The following is a 16584-nucleotide window of genomic DNA, read 5'->3' as shown; positions in this document are numbered from 1 at the left end:
CAAGAAAGAAGGACTCATTATGCAGAAATCATCAGGGGTTGTAAAACTCGCAACGCAGACTCCCAGGCCCGAGCCCCGCCCTGCTGAGCCCGACCGGCCGCGGCGAGGCAGGATGCAGTAGTTCTGACAACTGTGCAGTGATTCCGCCGCGCAGCAGGCTCGGGGCCACGGCCGGATCGGCCCGGAATTTTACAGCCAGACTGTGCTACAAATATGCTTCCCAAACAGGCGTGTAAAACGGGAGGCACAGCTACTGCAGCCCAAAACTAGACAATCTAACTGCTACCCCGTCAGGCCACACGTCAAGACGCTGGGAAACCGCTCCTGCTAAGCTGCGTCCCGCACCCAGAGCGGATGGAGGGCGCCCTCTGCTCCAGATCGTCCAGACCCCGGGGTCTTCGATCCAGCCTCTCAGGCGCACCCTCCGGAGGGCTCTGGGGCGGGCCCAACTCCTCTGGCTCAGGGCTCCCGCCTCTCTCGGCTCCTCCTGGCACCTGGTGCATCAGGAGCCACGCGGCCATCCGCCCAGTCTCTAGATTGCTGCGGCCTCCACGGAACAGTCAGGCTGTGGTGGAGCGGACAAGACCTACATCCTGTACCTTATTTTGCTAACACTTCCTTCCTCTGCCTTGAGCTACACTACCAAATGCTTCTTTACAGAAATGCAGCTTCCACAGTGTATGCTGGGGTGCGGTGGGAGGAGACGGCCGGATGAAACCCGGTGCTGTCATGGAAAGCAGCTGAGCATAAATAATCTGTCAGCCCATCACGTTTGCACTCGCTCCACACTTCTCAGACAAGTCGTTTGCATAGTCACCCGAATGTTGGATCAATCGAGGAAGTCCTACGAACAGCCTATTGAAAAGCTGTAACCCCCTTTCTCTGGCATTCCCTATCTCCCTTCCGTGTTTTATTTTTCTCCCAAGCACTGATTACATTTTAAGATGCTTATTTATTAATTTATTTATTTAAATTACTTTTGATTTTCTCACGTCTTTTTCCACAGAATGTGATTTTTTTTAATAAATAAAATTTATTATATTTGGTGTGTTCACCACCAAAAGTATAGTTGCCATCTGTTACCGTACACATGTGCCCCTTTACCCCTTTCGCCCTCCCCCAACCCCCTTCCCCTCTGGTAACCACTTATCTGTTCTCCTTATCTATGTGGTTGTTTGTTGTTGTTTTTATCTTCCACCTAAAAGTGAAATCATACAGTATCTGTCCTTCTCTGACCGTCGGACTTATTTTGCTTAGTGTAATACCGTCAAAGTCCATCCATGTTGTCACAAATGACAAGATTTCATCTTTTTTACGGCAGAGTAGTATTCCATTGTATATATATATATATACCACATCTTCTTTATCCATTCATCCATCAATGGACACTTAGGATGTCCCCAAGTCTTGGCTATTGTAAATAATGCTGCAATGAACACAGGGGTGCATATATCTTTTTAAATTAGTATTTTCGTGTTCTTTGGATAAATACCCAGAAGCAGAATAGCTGCATCATATAGTAGTTCTATTTTTAATTTTTGGAGGAATCTCCATCTGTTTTCCATAGTGGCTGCACCAATTTACATTCCCACCAGCAGCGTATAAGTGTTCCTTTCCTCGGCATCCTCGCCAACATTTGTTATATCTTGTCTTTTTAATAATTCTGACTTACTATTATAAGTCTGATCCCTCTACTAAAATGTAAATTCCCTGAGGGCAGGGATTTTTTGTGTTCCCCTCCACCGCCTGCTTTTGTTCGCTGCTATGTCCCTAGCACTTAGAAAGCACAGTGAGGAAAACCAGCAAACGGAGTGAGGAAGAAGAGAAAACCCCACCTGGGCGTGTTTCACAGCTAACAGCAGAGGTCCAGAAGAAGGCAGGGCAGGAAGAACCAGAGGCAGGACGAGCTCAGGGGCCTTCTGTGAGTTGCCCTGGTTACGGTGAAGCAAGGCCGGGGCCCAGCCATCCACCAGGGTGTGGTGGTGGGTCGAGGGTGACCAGGAGGTTTGAGAGAAACATAAACCAAAAACTCATCCTTAGGTAGAGACAAGCCCTCAGCAAAGGCTCATAAACTGTCATCTCCGACGTCAACACACAGTGTGAGGTGGTGCGAGCAGCATCAGAGCAAATCCAGAAGCATCAGGGGGACAAAGGACTCATAAACAAGAAGCAGGGCTGCCACTGCTGGAGCACAGAGAGAATGAGTCACTCAGGGAAGTCACTGCGGCTTCCCAGAGATGGGCGGGCCGAGCAGCTGCAGGGCCTGCTGGGCAGGCGGTCCCTTTTAAGGGACTTCGACACATGAAAACTCACCTAATTTACAGAATAATTTTTGTTTTGCCCAAACTTCCTATCTGTTCTTTGAAGCCTCCCTACCTTGTTTACCATGACCTGGAGCCCCCCCCCCGCCCCCGCTGCAGGGCTTCACCTGGGGACCAGCGACGACTCAGTCTCTGTCTCCAGCCCGACTTCCGCCCCTCCTGGATGGCACCTCCTCACCAGCACGTCATACCCTCGCTCCACTTCCCCAACATGCTCCTCCTCTTCCATTCACTCAACCACGTCACATTATCCTCTCCATCCGGGCCCACACTGGAAACCCTGGGCTCCCTGGACACCAGCCTCCTTTCCCCTCCATTTCTGGTCAGAGCAATGTCGACGGATGCGGAGGCCTGAGCATTCCAGGGTGGACTGCAGTGGAGCCTTACCAGCTCTCCCTGCCCTCCCTCTCCTGCCTCGGCCCTCTGACTTGCCCCACACAGCAGGCACAGCCAGAGGGCCAAGGCTAGCACCTCCTAAATCCTGCTTCTGCTGAACAGTTGGCCTGGATCCCCATTCGTCACAGAATAGACTCTTCCGTATGTCACCCAAGAGTCTTCATAACCTGACTCCGATCTGCCTTTTCTGCTCTCCCCCCTGTGCTTTCACAACTCTGGGCCTTTGCACATGCTGGTCCCTCTGCTTGGGAAGCCCTTTCTTACTTGTGTGGACTGTAAAATCTTACTCAGCTTTCCAGGGAGAGCTTAAGACATGACCTCCATTGTCAGGCCCCCATCCCACTGCTCTGAGGAAGAACTAATGTGCCCATTATCATCACTCCCACAGCACTTGAAGCAGGTCTGTCACGGCACTAATTCAGCAGTGGGTACACTGTTTTCACACACATCTTCCCCTCCAGGTTATGAGTTCTGTCAACGGCATGACTATGTCTTATTTATCTTTATATCGTCAGAGCCTAAAATATCTGGTGCACAGACTGCAGGTATTTGTCACATGTTCAGTAAATGAATGTCTTAGAAACTGAGGGTTTACATACAGTCTCTTAGGAACGCATCAATGCTTTCGGCAAAATACATCATTGAAACAGTCCTTCCACGGCATCCAGCGCTGACGATGAACTTGGTTGGCAGCAGTAACGCATGGGAAAACTGGAGAAAGGCTGACACCCCAGGAAGACTGGTCACGGTGAGGACTGGCAGAACTCTGTGACGACAAATCCCATGACAAAGACAATTTCTATTTCATAAAAATGTGCCTGGGTCCAGGCAAACGATTGACTTATTTCAGACACTATTTACTATAACATATTCCAGCACAAGGAGAGGGTTTGGAGAGAAACTGTGGAGTTCAGAGGAATCTGACCCATTAGAGAGCAGATGAACTCAGGGGTGTCGGGCTGCTTCCCCGTGCTGGACACATGACGCTTCTGTCCAACCTCTTCTAACAGCTCTGCGAACACAGAGATGCGACAGAGCGGTGGCCGTGGGCACATTCACTGCAGTGTAGACAGAGCAAGCATGGAAAGGTCCATCGGGAAGAAGCCAAAAAGAGTCAGTTCTACAAGATCAGCCAGGTGGAGAAGAGTGCTGATACACCAAACTCCAAGTGGAAGGGTGATGAGGGAAAGCCACTCAGAGACAGGGACAGGGGTGGGGGGTGGGGCAGACCCAGAAGGGGTCCACCCAGGTACCCAGAGGGCTAGATAAGCAGAAGACTCCGGTGACCTTGTCCCTGTTGGATAAAATTCAGCTAAAGAAGGGAGTGCAGGATGCTGACAAAGGCCAATTTACGTACCTATACCTCACCTTGTTCCAGAAACAATCTGGTGGCTGACGTCACTGTCAGTTTGCTTTGTTATTTCCCTTGAGGCTCGACACTTTGGGATTCTCCACTCAGATTCCACCATCATCCCTTCTTGGCCACACTCCAAACCCACCACTGCCGTTAAGAGTTCAGAAGCCTGACTGTGTCTTTACGTCCCCATAACACGTGCTTCCTCCTGATAACCATCAGACCTGCACTTGCACACCTAAGTAACCTGTCTCCTTAGCCAGGAGGCGGCCCTCCCCTGTCCACGTGGCCCCACAGGCGACAGGGGAGAAATAAGCATCCACAGACTGGTGGAGCCCTTGGGCTGTAAGTGAAGTTAACTGGGCCAGAGAAAACAGAATTTTCCCAAGATTGACAAACAGAAACTAACCAAATGGGGATTACTCATGCTGGTTTAGCATGCCACAGGCTATGGGTCCAGACTCTGCCAAGGAAAGGTCCTGCTGGAAATCTGAAGAGGATCAGAATATACCACCCCATAACATGCCACTTTGGCATAAGGACTATTTTGAGCTGAAGGCAATTAAGCAACAGCAGACAAGGGAGGAACTCTCTGGCCTCCCCCTTTCTACCTAGAAGCAGGACATATATGTCCCTTTGTGAAGGTGCTCTGCCTCCCATCTCCCACACCAGGAGGAGGAAAACAACCATCATCACTGGAGAGAGAAAGCCAGCACCAAGAACACACAAACAAACCTTACTAAAATGACCCTTATCTTCCATTAGTTTCCCCATACAGTCACCTTCCCATAATTTACCGCCCCTAGAAGCTCAAACCTCTTTTGCTTTGTCTTGTCACTTTCCCATTACGTATCTCCCTTTGTTAAAATAGTGCATAACCTCTTAAACCTAACAGCTTCTTTGGGTTTTCTCTTCTTTTCTGTGAAGCTCCTGTGTGCATGTGTAATAAACCTTTTCTTCTGTTAATCTGGCTCTTTTCTCCTGTTAATCTCTCCTGTTGTTAGTTTAATTCACAGGCCTCAGACACTAAACCTAAGAGGGTAGAGGAGAAGTTTTTTCCCTCCTCTACAGCTTCCATCAAGGATATGCACAGCAGGTAAACCAGAGCAACAGGACAGGACAGATGTCTCCCCAAATCAGGCTGGAAAAACACTCCAGGCAGGACACCAGTTTGTGGGTATGCCTGGGGCCTCATATAGATAAGGAAAGATGGGAAGGTGGAAGCCACTCTGATAGTGGGTCCCACAGATAAAAAGCGGTCCTCTAGCAGCAGACTCAGTCTGTGAGGGTCCTGGGCTGCCAGAATGTCCCAATAGCATGTACTGAGAGAGAAAACACAGCTCTTTCCATGGTGTATCAGTGTTTTGATTCTGGGCATATAAAAGTGGGCTCTTGCCTAAAACCATAAAACTCCTAGAAGACGACACAGGCGACAAGCTCCTTGACATCAGTCTTGATGGTAATTTTTTGGCTCTGACTCCAAAAGCAAAAATAAACAAGTGGCACTATAGCAAACTACAAAGCTTCCACACAGAAAAGGAAACCATCAACAAAATGAAAAGGTAACCTGCCGAATGGAAGAAAATACTTGTATATCATATATCTGATGAGTGGTTAATATCCAAAATATATAAAGAACTCAAACAACTCAATAGCTAAAAAATGATCAGATTAAAAAATGAGTAGAAGATCTGAACAGACATTTTTCCAAAGGAGATATAAAGATGACCAACAGGTGCATGATAAAGTGATCAACGTCACTCATCATCAGGGAGATGGAAATCAAACCCACAAGGAGCTATCACCTCACACCTGCTAGAATGGCTACTATCAAAAGACAAGAGATAACGCATGTTGGCGAGGATGTGGCGAAAGGGAGCCTTGTGCACTGTTGGTGGGAATGTAAACTGGTGCAGCCAGTATGGAAAACAGTATGGAGGTTCCTAAAAAATTAAAAATAGAACTACTGTATGATCCAGCTATCTCACTTCTGAGTATCTATCTGAAGAAAATGAAAACACTGTCTGGAAACAACACTTGCACCCCCATGTTCACTGCAGCATTATGTCAATAGCCAAGACACGGAAGCAACCTAAGTGTCCATCGATGGATGAAAGGATAAAGAAAATGTGGTGTATATACAGTGGACTATTATTCAGCCATAAAAAAGAAGGAAATCTCGTCATTTGCAACAACATGGATGGACCTTGAGGGCATTATGCTAAGTGAAATAAGTCAGACAGAGAGAGACAAATACCATATGATCTCACTTATATGTGGAATCCAAAAAACACAAATTCCTAGATACAGAGAACAGATGGGAGGTTGCCAGAGGCAGAGGGTGGAGGGTGAGCAAAATGGGTGAAGGTGGTTAAAAGGTACAAACTTCTGGGGCCAGCCCAGTGGTGTAGTGGTTAAGTTTGCGTGCTCTGCTTTGGTGGCCCAAGGTTCGGGGTTCAGATCCTAGGTGCTGACCTGCACACTGTTCATCAAACCATGCTGTGGCAGCGTCCCACATGCAGAATAGAGGAAGATGGGCACAGATGTTAGCTCAGGGACAATCTTCCTCAAGCAAGAAGAGGAAGACTGGAAACACATGTTAGCTGAGTGCCAATTTTCCTCACCAAAAAACAGGTACAAACTTCCAGTTATAAAATAAACAAGTACTTGGGATGTAATGTACAGTATAGTGACTATAGTTAATAATACTGTATTGCACATTTGAAAGTTGCTAAGAGAATAGATCTTAAAATTTCTCATCACAAGAAAAAAATTGTTATAACTATGGTGAATGATGTTAACTAGACTTACTGTGGTGATCATTTCACAATATATACAAATATTGAACCAGTACGTTGTACACCCAATAAAAAAAAAAAGTGGGCTCTGTTGCTTGAGCTGGGAGGCAGACCTTGCTGTATGGGGAGTGTGCAGTGGGCAGTCAGAAAATCAGGCTGCCCCAGCCCTTACTGCTGCCAAACTGCTGTGCCCTATGCCTCCAAAAGCCTGACCCCCAAGAAGACAGAGTCCTGGCACCACCCCCCACCATCCGCCATCCCTGTCTCTGCCTCTCCAGCTGTGTCTAGAACCTGGGCCACAGAGCTTGCTGGCCGTCAGGGAGAATAACCCGCTCACAACACACTGCCTTCAGCAGTCTCCGGACGCTGCTCTGCTTTCTACCCCCTCTCAATGTTCCCTTGCTCTCTAATTCCATTTCTCCTACTTGGACCTTCATACTTGCACAGTTTGGGTAAAAATCTCTTCATTTCATATATTTGTGTGATGAAACACAGGAAGAAGTAAATACAGTTGAATTCGGCTGGCGACTATGGGAGCACATTTATTTTTCAGCTTAACACCTTTTGCTGTAGTTGTAGAGGTGTTCTAAGAAGAATTTTTAAAACAATTACAAATGTTTCCCTACATCCTATTGTTATCGCCCTGCCCCTGTTACTTTGGTGGTGACCGTGGGGAGGGGATGGAAGAGAAGGCCCCACAGCTGTCAACGAGAACTGAGCGCCAGGAGGAAGCGCAGGGACCAAGGAGAAAAGCACAGTTAGTGCCAGTTAGCGATCCAGGGCTGTTGCTCCGGGCTGTGCAAGTGTTCCTTGGCGGGGGCGGGGCGGGGAGGGGGGGACGACTTGGGCCCCAGAGGGATGCTTAAAGCATTTCTTCTCTCTCTTCTTTTTTCTTCCTCAGTCTCACAGCACATGTCCCACTAGAGAGTGCCAACCCAGTCACCCAGAGAAAATGGTTTGAGAAATCTAGGAAGAAATCCTCTCCTTTGGGAAAGGAGCACATGCACACTCCCTGGTCCGGGTTGGGGGGGGGTGTCTCCATACACTTGACCATTTCTTCTCTTCCACACGTCTCCATCGCTCTCACTTCCGATTTGTATATGCTTTTCCTTGGTTAGCTAAAAAAGTCACTACCACCCACCAAACACTCCTGGACAGAAAGGACACTAGCAGTCACCATTGCTTTTTGCTAAGGAGAAGCCTGGCAGGTATGGTGTGAGGGTTAAAGGAGATCATCCACAGAATGCATCCAGCCCAAGCCAAGCGTTCTCCCCAACCCCCCTCCAAGATGCCAGCTAACCTGGGCTCCCTCCCATCTGGTCCTCTCAAGCTGGGCCTTGGTGACCTGCTCAAAGATAGCCAGGAACCTTAGGGCTTGAGGGAGGAAAAGCTTCTCCACAGCCACACAGACGTCCTCACTTCTCCTTGGACACCCAGGGCCAATTCCACAAGCACCATATCTTCAACACACCCCAACTCCCCCATCTGCACAAGATCTGCCATTTTGTCTGCCGAGTACCATAGGAAAACTGACTGCACCCCAGCTGCCGTTTGACCTAACAAAAGCTCCATGACAATTAAAGTGATCTGAACGCTCCAGCTAGCTTCCTGAACTGATCCCTCTTTAAGCACCCATTGTTTTCTTTGCCCTCACTTTTCCTTTCCGCAGTACTTCTTGTCTCTACTTCCTTCCCTTAATGGAAATTTTATTGGCATTTGTTTTCACTTCTGATCATTTACTTAAGATATTTGGTTTATTCTTCATATGCTTTTAACCAGCTAGTTAAAAATTTTCAGTAGGATTATGCTAATTTCTATAACTGATCTCCATGTTTTCTTTTCTGATATTCATTTAGCTTCTCTGATTTTCAGTTAAAATACCCTTGCTGGCTACTGTTGAAAGGATATTTTTGTAGTATTTCTTGCGCATTAAGTTAAATTTCAGTTTCTGGTTTAAGAAAACTGAATAAATAATCTCTACCTGAATAATAATTCTCTTTATGCCTGAGGACATCTGGAGTGAATAAAAACACCAAATAAAAAAAGGAAAACCTGCAAGAGTAGATAATAGTATATGCTCATAAAGGTATTCTGAGAGCAAACCAGGTAACATCTTAAAAACATTGTTTCAAAATGCCATGAAGAAAAAGGGTAATCTACTGACATCATTGCATTATTAGACATTCTCCCCTCTTCAAGTAGAACAGCAATGAGACGAGGTAAGAAAAATGTGAGACCCGGCTATAAATAAATGGCAAGGATCTGTGTTGGAGACTTCAGCCTTTTCTCAGCCATCTGGCTGCCTTCCTCAGTAAGCAGTAGTTGTGTGGTATGCATGTGTGTGTATGTGTATGTGCGTGTGTGTGGCATTATACACCATCACTCCTAAAGCACCACCCCGTCCTCCTGAGACGGCCACCAGGCACTTGCTTCCCCAGGGACCAGGGGGATGACAGCGCCCGAGTCCCACCTGATGTTCCACCATGTCGAAGAATGTACTGAGATTTGGGGACGTTGGGGACTGTCATTTTGGCTTTAAAAACTGTAAAACGAATACAGGAAAAGCTTTTTCCTGGTTTCTCTACCATCAATTTGCATGAGAAACATTAAAGGAAATTGCCTAGGCAATCATGGGACTACTGGGAATGACCCTTTTGCTGTGCTGTTTCTCAGCTGGCCAGACATCTTCCACAGGCTTCCTTTGGGCAGCTTTATTTTAAGGAGGCTGAGGATTGGAGCCATGTGTGGGTGGAGGAGCAAACAGGAAGCCCATTGTCCTAAATAGTCATTTCAGCCTAATAACCCCATGGTGAGGCTACTCATTAATTAGCAAAGCATCACAATAAACCTTGCCTTTACATTAACACCTGCTATTTATTATATGCTATATCCATCTCTTATCATGACTGATAATTGAGCCAACCCCACACCTCAAAAATAATTCATAGTTTACATGTATAGTGTCTTGCTTCTCAGGACTGAAAAAGGCTTTCCATTTATCACCTCGGGTGTTCCCACAGTAGCCTCCTGCAGGGAACAGGGCCAGATCAGATGGCAGCGTGCCTCTCTTCCCCCGCAGCATGCAAAAATCACGAAAAGGATTTCCCCAAAGAATCAAGAAGCCAGCCACAGAGCCCAGGTTCCCTCGCTGCCGCTTTGAGGCATCTGCCACTGAATTTTCCTGTCCCACTGTGAGAAGGACGCATCACAGTGAGGACTCAGGAGCAGATGATAGGGATGACACGTTTTAACGGGGAACACCAGTGCTGCCCAGGAGGCCTTTTGCTCTCACCCAAACGGCCGGCCCTGTGCCAGCCTTTTACAGTCCTGGGAGACAACAGAAAGAGAAGAGAACCGACAGCGGTGGAGAGCTGGGAAGACGGTGGGAGATCTGGTGTCCACGATCCACTTTCTCACTTGATCAAACTTTAACATTTTTGGATTTCCTAACACCCTAGCCCAAGCCACACAAAAATAAGTAAATCCTCCCATATTAAGAAGTCTTCTCCAGCCACACCTCTGCCCCCCTACCTCACCCTCCAGTTATTATTTGTAGGGCAACTAAAAAATTAAACCAAAGCTCCCCCAACGCCGTTGGGTGCGCACGCCGCGAGTGCAGCCCATTTCAGCACCAGCCTCGGGGACAGACGCCATAAGGGGCGGGGTGCGGGGGGACAAGCCCTCGCCTTGTCGTGGACTATCGCCACCGGACTGCTCTCGAGGCAGGCGTCCCGGGGGGTTGGGGAATCAAGAGGGCTTCTTCAGGCACTCGCCAAAAACATGTCCCCAAATAAAATGACCACCTGGCCACTCCATCCCTTCCATTACGGTCCTCTTCAACGGGGGACGTCGCTGCCGAGAGAACAGCGAACGCTCCGTGACCTACATATGGGAAAGGGGTCCCCAGGAGCCTCTCCCGCCTCAAACTGCAGAGATCGGGCTACCCCGACCCCCGAGACCCCCCAAGCGTTCCGAGTCTGTCCAAACCTGCGCTGGGTTCCCCAGGGCTCGGCGGAAGGTCCTGGGTTCGAGGAGCCCCGCACCTGCCAGCGCCGGGCGCCGACGCCCACCTGTGCGGGCGCCCGGGGTGATCACAGTCCCCGCTTCGCGCGCCTGCACTGACAGCTGCAGGACGACACGGGCACCAGAATCGTCTCTCCAGTTCCAGAGACTTTCCCGCCCGAGTCCCGCCTTTGTTTCCGGCTCGCCCCAAGCTCGCTGGAGCAAGGGCCGTGCCAATTCCTTCCCCGGCGGGCGCCCACTTACCGGCGCGGGGACGCGGGCCGAGGGAGCCGCTCAGGCGCGGGCTTTGTCTCCGGCGCGGCGCACGCGGGGGGCGGCCAGACCGAGCGGCATCGCTCCTCATCCGGGCGCGGGGCTGGCGGGCGGGGGGGCTCCGGCTCAGCGCCCCAGCTCCCGCGCGCCTCGCCGCTGATGGGTTCGCGGTGCAAACGCGCGCCTCGCGCCCCGCGCCGCCCCGGGGTCTCCGGGCCGCGTCACCAGCCCCGCCCCGCCCCGCGCCTCCCCGCCCGGGCAGAGGACAGACGACGCGAGGCCGAGGGGGCGCAGGTGGCCGAGCCGGTGCCCAGTTTGAGAGCGGAGTCAGCGGACGCCAAGTACTCTGCCCGCTCAGCCCCCCGTGCCGGGCTGCAGGAGGACGTCCATGCCCTGAGGGCGCCGAGCGCGCGCCCCCCGGCCCCGCTTCCTCCCGCCCACGTTGGTCGCGCCCACTCCGCACCAGGGTCTAGTCTGGCGCCCGGGAGGGCCCGGGAAATCCCGCCCGCCGCCGCCGACGTCACTGGTGCGTCACCGGGGCTCCCGCGCCAGAGCTCCGCGCCCGCCCTGCGCCCCCTGCCCCCGCCCCCGCGCCCAGCTCCGCGCGCTCCCCGCTCGGCCCCGCGACCCCGCCCGGTGACGCGTCCCCGCCCAGCCCAGCGCCCCTCCAGAAGCGCGCGTCGCCCGGGGGCTGGGGGAGGGGAGGTCGGGGAGTGGAGGGGGTCCCGGACCGCGGTCCCCTCTGGAGTCAGGAGCAGGAGCCTCCGGAGTCCTCCTCCTTGCCTGGGGGTTGGCTCCAGGGACAAGCCAGGCTGGGCGCGGCCGGTTCCCTTCCATCTCCAAGAATAAAAGGATTCCCCCCAAGGAGGGCCGTGAGGGGCGAAATGCTTAATACCTGTGAAAATTCCCGGGGCATTGTCTCCGCTTACCCGGCGGAGGTTAACGCTGACGTTGCTAAGTAACGGGAAATGAAGGGACTGCCGAGCACGCCCAACGCTCGGGACTGAGACCGGGCGGCCAGCTGCCTCGGTCCGGGCAGCGACCAGGAAGGCGGGAACAAATTCCCAGTGTTCGTGGAGAGCAGAAACCGTTCCTCGGGGAAATCCTCGGCGACTCATTGTTTTTGAACTGTGAGCGTTTTGCGATAGAGATATTTCAAACCTCTTAATTATTACAGCCCTCTTCCTTTAGGGAAAAACAGCTTAAGCGCCTTCCATTTTCCAACTCCTGGTAAAAGAATACAAAAGCTTTGGAATAGAGAAGCCACAAAAACATTTCAAGCAGGCTTAGAAAGATTGGTAGGAAAAGGAGGCCTATATTAATTCCCTTATAAAAACAACATAAAATCATGGCTGACAATTAGGAAATACATTCGCCGTCCTCACCCACCATCAGCAGCCATACCTTGCCGTAAATGACATAAGGATGACTTGTTTCTTAGATGTCTGATCCCCATTGACTTGACATTTGCCTCAGACATATGCGCGCCGTCCCAACTCCGAGTGTTTGATAGGAAGCAAATACAGAGTTCAGAAGGGCCCACCTGGGGCCAGCTAACATCTCACGTAGATTTTTTCACAGCTTAGAAGTGCCCATTGAAGGCACAGAATTAAACTATGGTAAAATGACTAAGGCAGCAAATATCCACAGCACTGACCTTTTTTGAAAAAAGAGAAGATGTGTGGGTACTGCATTTAAAATTCGATAAATCCAAAATTGGGCTCATTATTTCCACCTCAAAATCGATTTCTCCTGTATTTCCTGACTCGATGACCCCCCACCCCCACCCCGCCCCCGCCAATTGGATGGCTAGGGCAGAATCCTTAGCTTTCTGTTATCCCAACTGCCATCTCAATCAATTCCAATTAATCTATTGTAAGGGAAACCAATGTCTACATTTCCAGGTACCTCATTTCCTTATTTTACCTAATTTATTACACTATCCCTTAAGGTAAGATTATGTCTATTTTAAAGCGAAGAAAGAGGGCAAGTCTAAGCCAGTGGTTCCTGAGTGGATCCCAAGACCAGCACCATCAGCAGCCCCTGAAACTAGAAATGCACGTTCTCAGGTCCCACCTCAGCCCTGAATCGGAAACTCTGGGTGTGGGGCCCAGCAATCTGTGTTTTAAGCCTTCCAGAGGATTCTGATTCTGTCCATCACCCAGCTCTGCTACAATCACCTAACACCTGGCTCCAGGACCCTGGACACCTGTTTTCCTTTCTTTGTCCTTGGTAATATTCCTTGTTCTGAAGTCTTCTTTGTCTGATATCAATAAAGCCACTGCAGATTTCGTAGATTGCTGTCTGCATGATGTACCTTCTTCCATCCTTTTACTTTTAACCTGTCTTTATTCTTAAAGTGGGATTCTCTGTTCTTATAGGCAGCATAGAGTTAGATGTGGCTTTTTCATTCAGCCTGACAACTCTGCCTTTTGATGGGAGTGTTTAGGTCTTTTACTTCTTGTGTAATGATCATGTGGTTGTGTTTAAATCTACAATCTTGCTATTTGTTTTCTATTTGTCGTATTGTCTTTCTTTCCCATTTTCCTGCCTCCTTTTGAATTAGCTGAGTATACTTTAGTTTTCCATTATCTCAAGTATTGGCTTATATCCTTCTCTCTCTCTTTCTCCTTGTTCTAGGGTTTATAATATGCATCTTTAACTTACCACAGTCTGCTTTCAAATAACATTATACCACTTCTTATTTACTATAAGATCTTTACACCAATATGCTTCCATTTCCCCTCCTCCATCCTTTGTATTATTTTGGTCATATTTTCCTTTTACATATATAATAAACCCCGCAATACATTATTATTTTTGCTTTAAGCTGTCAATTTTCTTTTGAAGAAATTTTGAAATGATTTTTTTTTAAATCTTTTATATTTACCATTTCTGATGCTCTTCATTCATTGTGAAGATCAAAATTTCTATTTGGTATCATTTCCTTCTGCCTGAAGAACATCTTTTAATGTTTCTTGTAATGTAGATCTGATGATGATGAATGGTCTCAGCTTTTGTTTGCTGAATACGTCTTATTTTGCCTTCATTTTTGAGGGATCTTTTTCTAGGTTGACAGATTGAAGCAGTTTAAAGATGTCAATCCATTGTGCTTGCATAGTTTCTCGTAAGAGATCTGCGCTATTATTACCCTTGTTGCTTGGCATGTAATGTATTCTTTTTCTATGGCTGTTTATAAGATTTTCTCTTTACCATTGCTTTTCCCAGTATAATTATGAGGTGACTTGGTGTAGTTTTTTTGTGTGTGTTTATTATGCTTGGTATTCATTGGACTTCTTGGATCTGTAGATTTATAATTTTTATCAAATTTGGAAAATTTCTACCCATTATTTATTTAAATATTTTTCCTGGCCCCTTCTTGCTCCTCTCCTTCTCGGACTCCAATCACATATGTGATAGACCAGTTGATATTGTGCCACAAGTCACTGAAGCTCTGTTCATTTAAAAACTTTTTTTTTTTAAGGAAGATTAGCCCTGAGCTAACATCTGCCACCAATCCTCCTCTTTTTGCTGAGAAAGCTGGCCCTGAGCTAACATCCATGCCCATCTTCCCCTACTTTATATGTGGTATGCCTGCCACAGCATGGCTTGCCAAGCGGTGCCATGTCTGCACGTGGGATCTCAACTGGTGAACCCTGGGCTGCCGAACAGAACATGTGAACTTAACCACTGTGCCACCAGGCGGCCCTAAAAACATTCCTTATTCTCTATTTTAGTTTGGATAGTTTCTGCTGCCATGTCATCACAGTCCCTGGTCCTTTCTTCTGAAGTGTCAAGTGAAATTTTCAATTCATAAGCCAGATAGAGAAAGACAAACACTGTATGATCTCACTTATATGTGGAATCTGAAAAAAACAAAAACATCTGACTCATAGAAAAAGAGATCAGATTTGTGGTTAACAGAAGCAGGGGCTGGGGCAGGGGGTGGATTGGAGGAAGATGGTCAAAAGGTACGAACTTCCAGTTATGAGATAAATAAGTACTAGGGACGTAGTGTAGAACATGATGCCACAGCTAACACTGCTGTATGATACACAGGAGAGCTGTTAAGACAGTAGATCCTAAGAGTTCTCATCACAAGGAAACTGTTTTGTTTTTTTTTCTTTTTTTTTTTTTGTTGTATCTGTATGAGATGATGAGTGCTAACTGAATTTATTGTGGTAATCATTTCACAATATATGTAAGTCAAACCGTTATGCTGTACACCTTAAACTTATACAGTGATGTATGTCAATTATATCTCAATAAAACTGGAAATTAAAAAAACATAAAATCTAAAAAAAATTTCATTTCAGAAATTGTATGTTTATCTGCAGAAGTTCCATTCAGTTTTTTTAATCTTCCATTTTGCTCATTAGAATTGTTTTTCTTTATATCCTTGAGCATATTGGGCATATTTATTTATTTATTTATTTTTAAAAGATTGGCATCAGAGCTAACAACTATTGCCAATCTTCTTCTTTTTTTCCTTTTTCTCCCCAATCCCCTAAGTATATAGTTGTATATTTTAGTTGTGGGTCCTTCTAAGTGTGGCATGTGGGACGCCGCCTCAACATGGCTTGATGAGTGGTGCCATGTCTGCGCCCAGGATCCCAACAGTTGAAACCCTGGGCCACCGAAGCAGAGCATATGAACTTAACCACTTGGCCTCGGGCCCGGCCCCAGGGCATATTTATAACAGCCACTGTAACATACTTTTATGTGAATTCCATAATTTCCTTCCTTTCTTGATCTATCAAATGAGTTTTCTCCTATTTGGGGTAACATTTTCCTATTTCTTGGCATATCTAGTAATTTTTTAAAAATTATTTTTAAAATTTATTTTTGTTATTTTTTATTTTTTCAAATTTAATTTTATTTTTTTAATTGCAGTAACATTGGATTATAACATTATATAGCTTTCAGATGTACATCATAATTTATTTCGAATTCTGTCTAGATTATATCATGTTCACCACCCAAAAACTAATTATAGTCCATCCCCTCACATGTGAGCCTAATCACCCCTTTTGCCCTCCCCTCTCTTCTCCTATGGTAACCACCAATCCATTCTCCATTGCTCCGTGTTTGTTTGCCGTTGTTTTTATCTTCTACTTATGAGTGAGATCACATGGTATTTGACTTTCTCTCTCTGACTTATTTCACTCAGCATAATACCCTCAAGGTCCATCCATGTTGTCACAAATGGCCAGATTTCATCATTTCTTATGGCTGAGTAGTATTGCATTGTGTATAAATACCAAATCTTCTTTATCCATTCGTTCCTTGATGGGCACCTAGGTTGCTCCCAAGTCTTGGCTATTGTGAATAATGCTGCAATGAACATAGGGGTGCAGGTATCTTTATGCCTTTACGTTATCAAGTTCTTAGGATAAATACCCAGCAGTGGAATAGCTGGAGCATATGGTAGATCTATCCT

At 47.4% G+C, this 16584-nt stretch overlaps 1 protein-coding gene across 7 annotated transcripts in view; it reads right to left on the bottom strand.

Moving 5' to 3' along the window:
- GNG4 (G protein subunit gamma 4) overlaps positions 1 to 12943 on the bottom strand; it is a 70570-nt gene extending 57627 nt beyond the window's left edge. The window contains exons 1-2 of one of the 7 annotated variants that reach the window (XR_011524900.1): positions 12549 to 12943; positions 12040 to 12371 (exon numbers count right to left, since the gene is read on the bottom strand). Coding sequence is in view for 1 of the 7 variants with exons in the window: in XM_070568484.1 (XP_070424585.1) it covers positions 12040 to 12262 (223 nt within the window). In the remaining 6 variants the exon portion in view is untranslated. Of the gene's footprint in view, positions 1 to 10856; positions 11368 to 12039; positions 12376 to 12548 lie in introns of those variants that run through there. The other 6 variants (XM_070568484.1, XM_070568504.1, XM_070568514.1 and 3 more) reach the window with 6 other exon arrangements.
- Positions 12944 to 16584: the final 3641 nt, after the last annotated feature.

Source organism: Equus przewalskii, chromosome 1, assembly GCF_037783145.1.
Source record: "Equus przewalskii isolate Varuska chromosome 1, EquPr2, whole genome shotgun sequence".
Taxonomy (NCBI): domain Eukaryota; kingdom Metazoa; phylum Chordata; class Mammalia; order Perissodactyla; family Equidae; genus Equus; species Equus przewalskii.
This window is presented reverse-complemented; position numbering and strand designations above follow the sequence as displayed.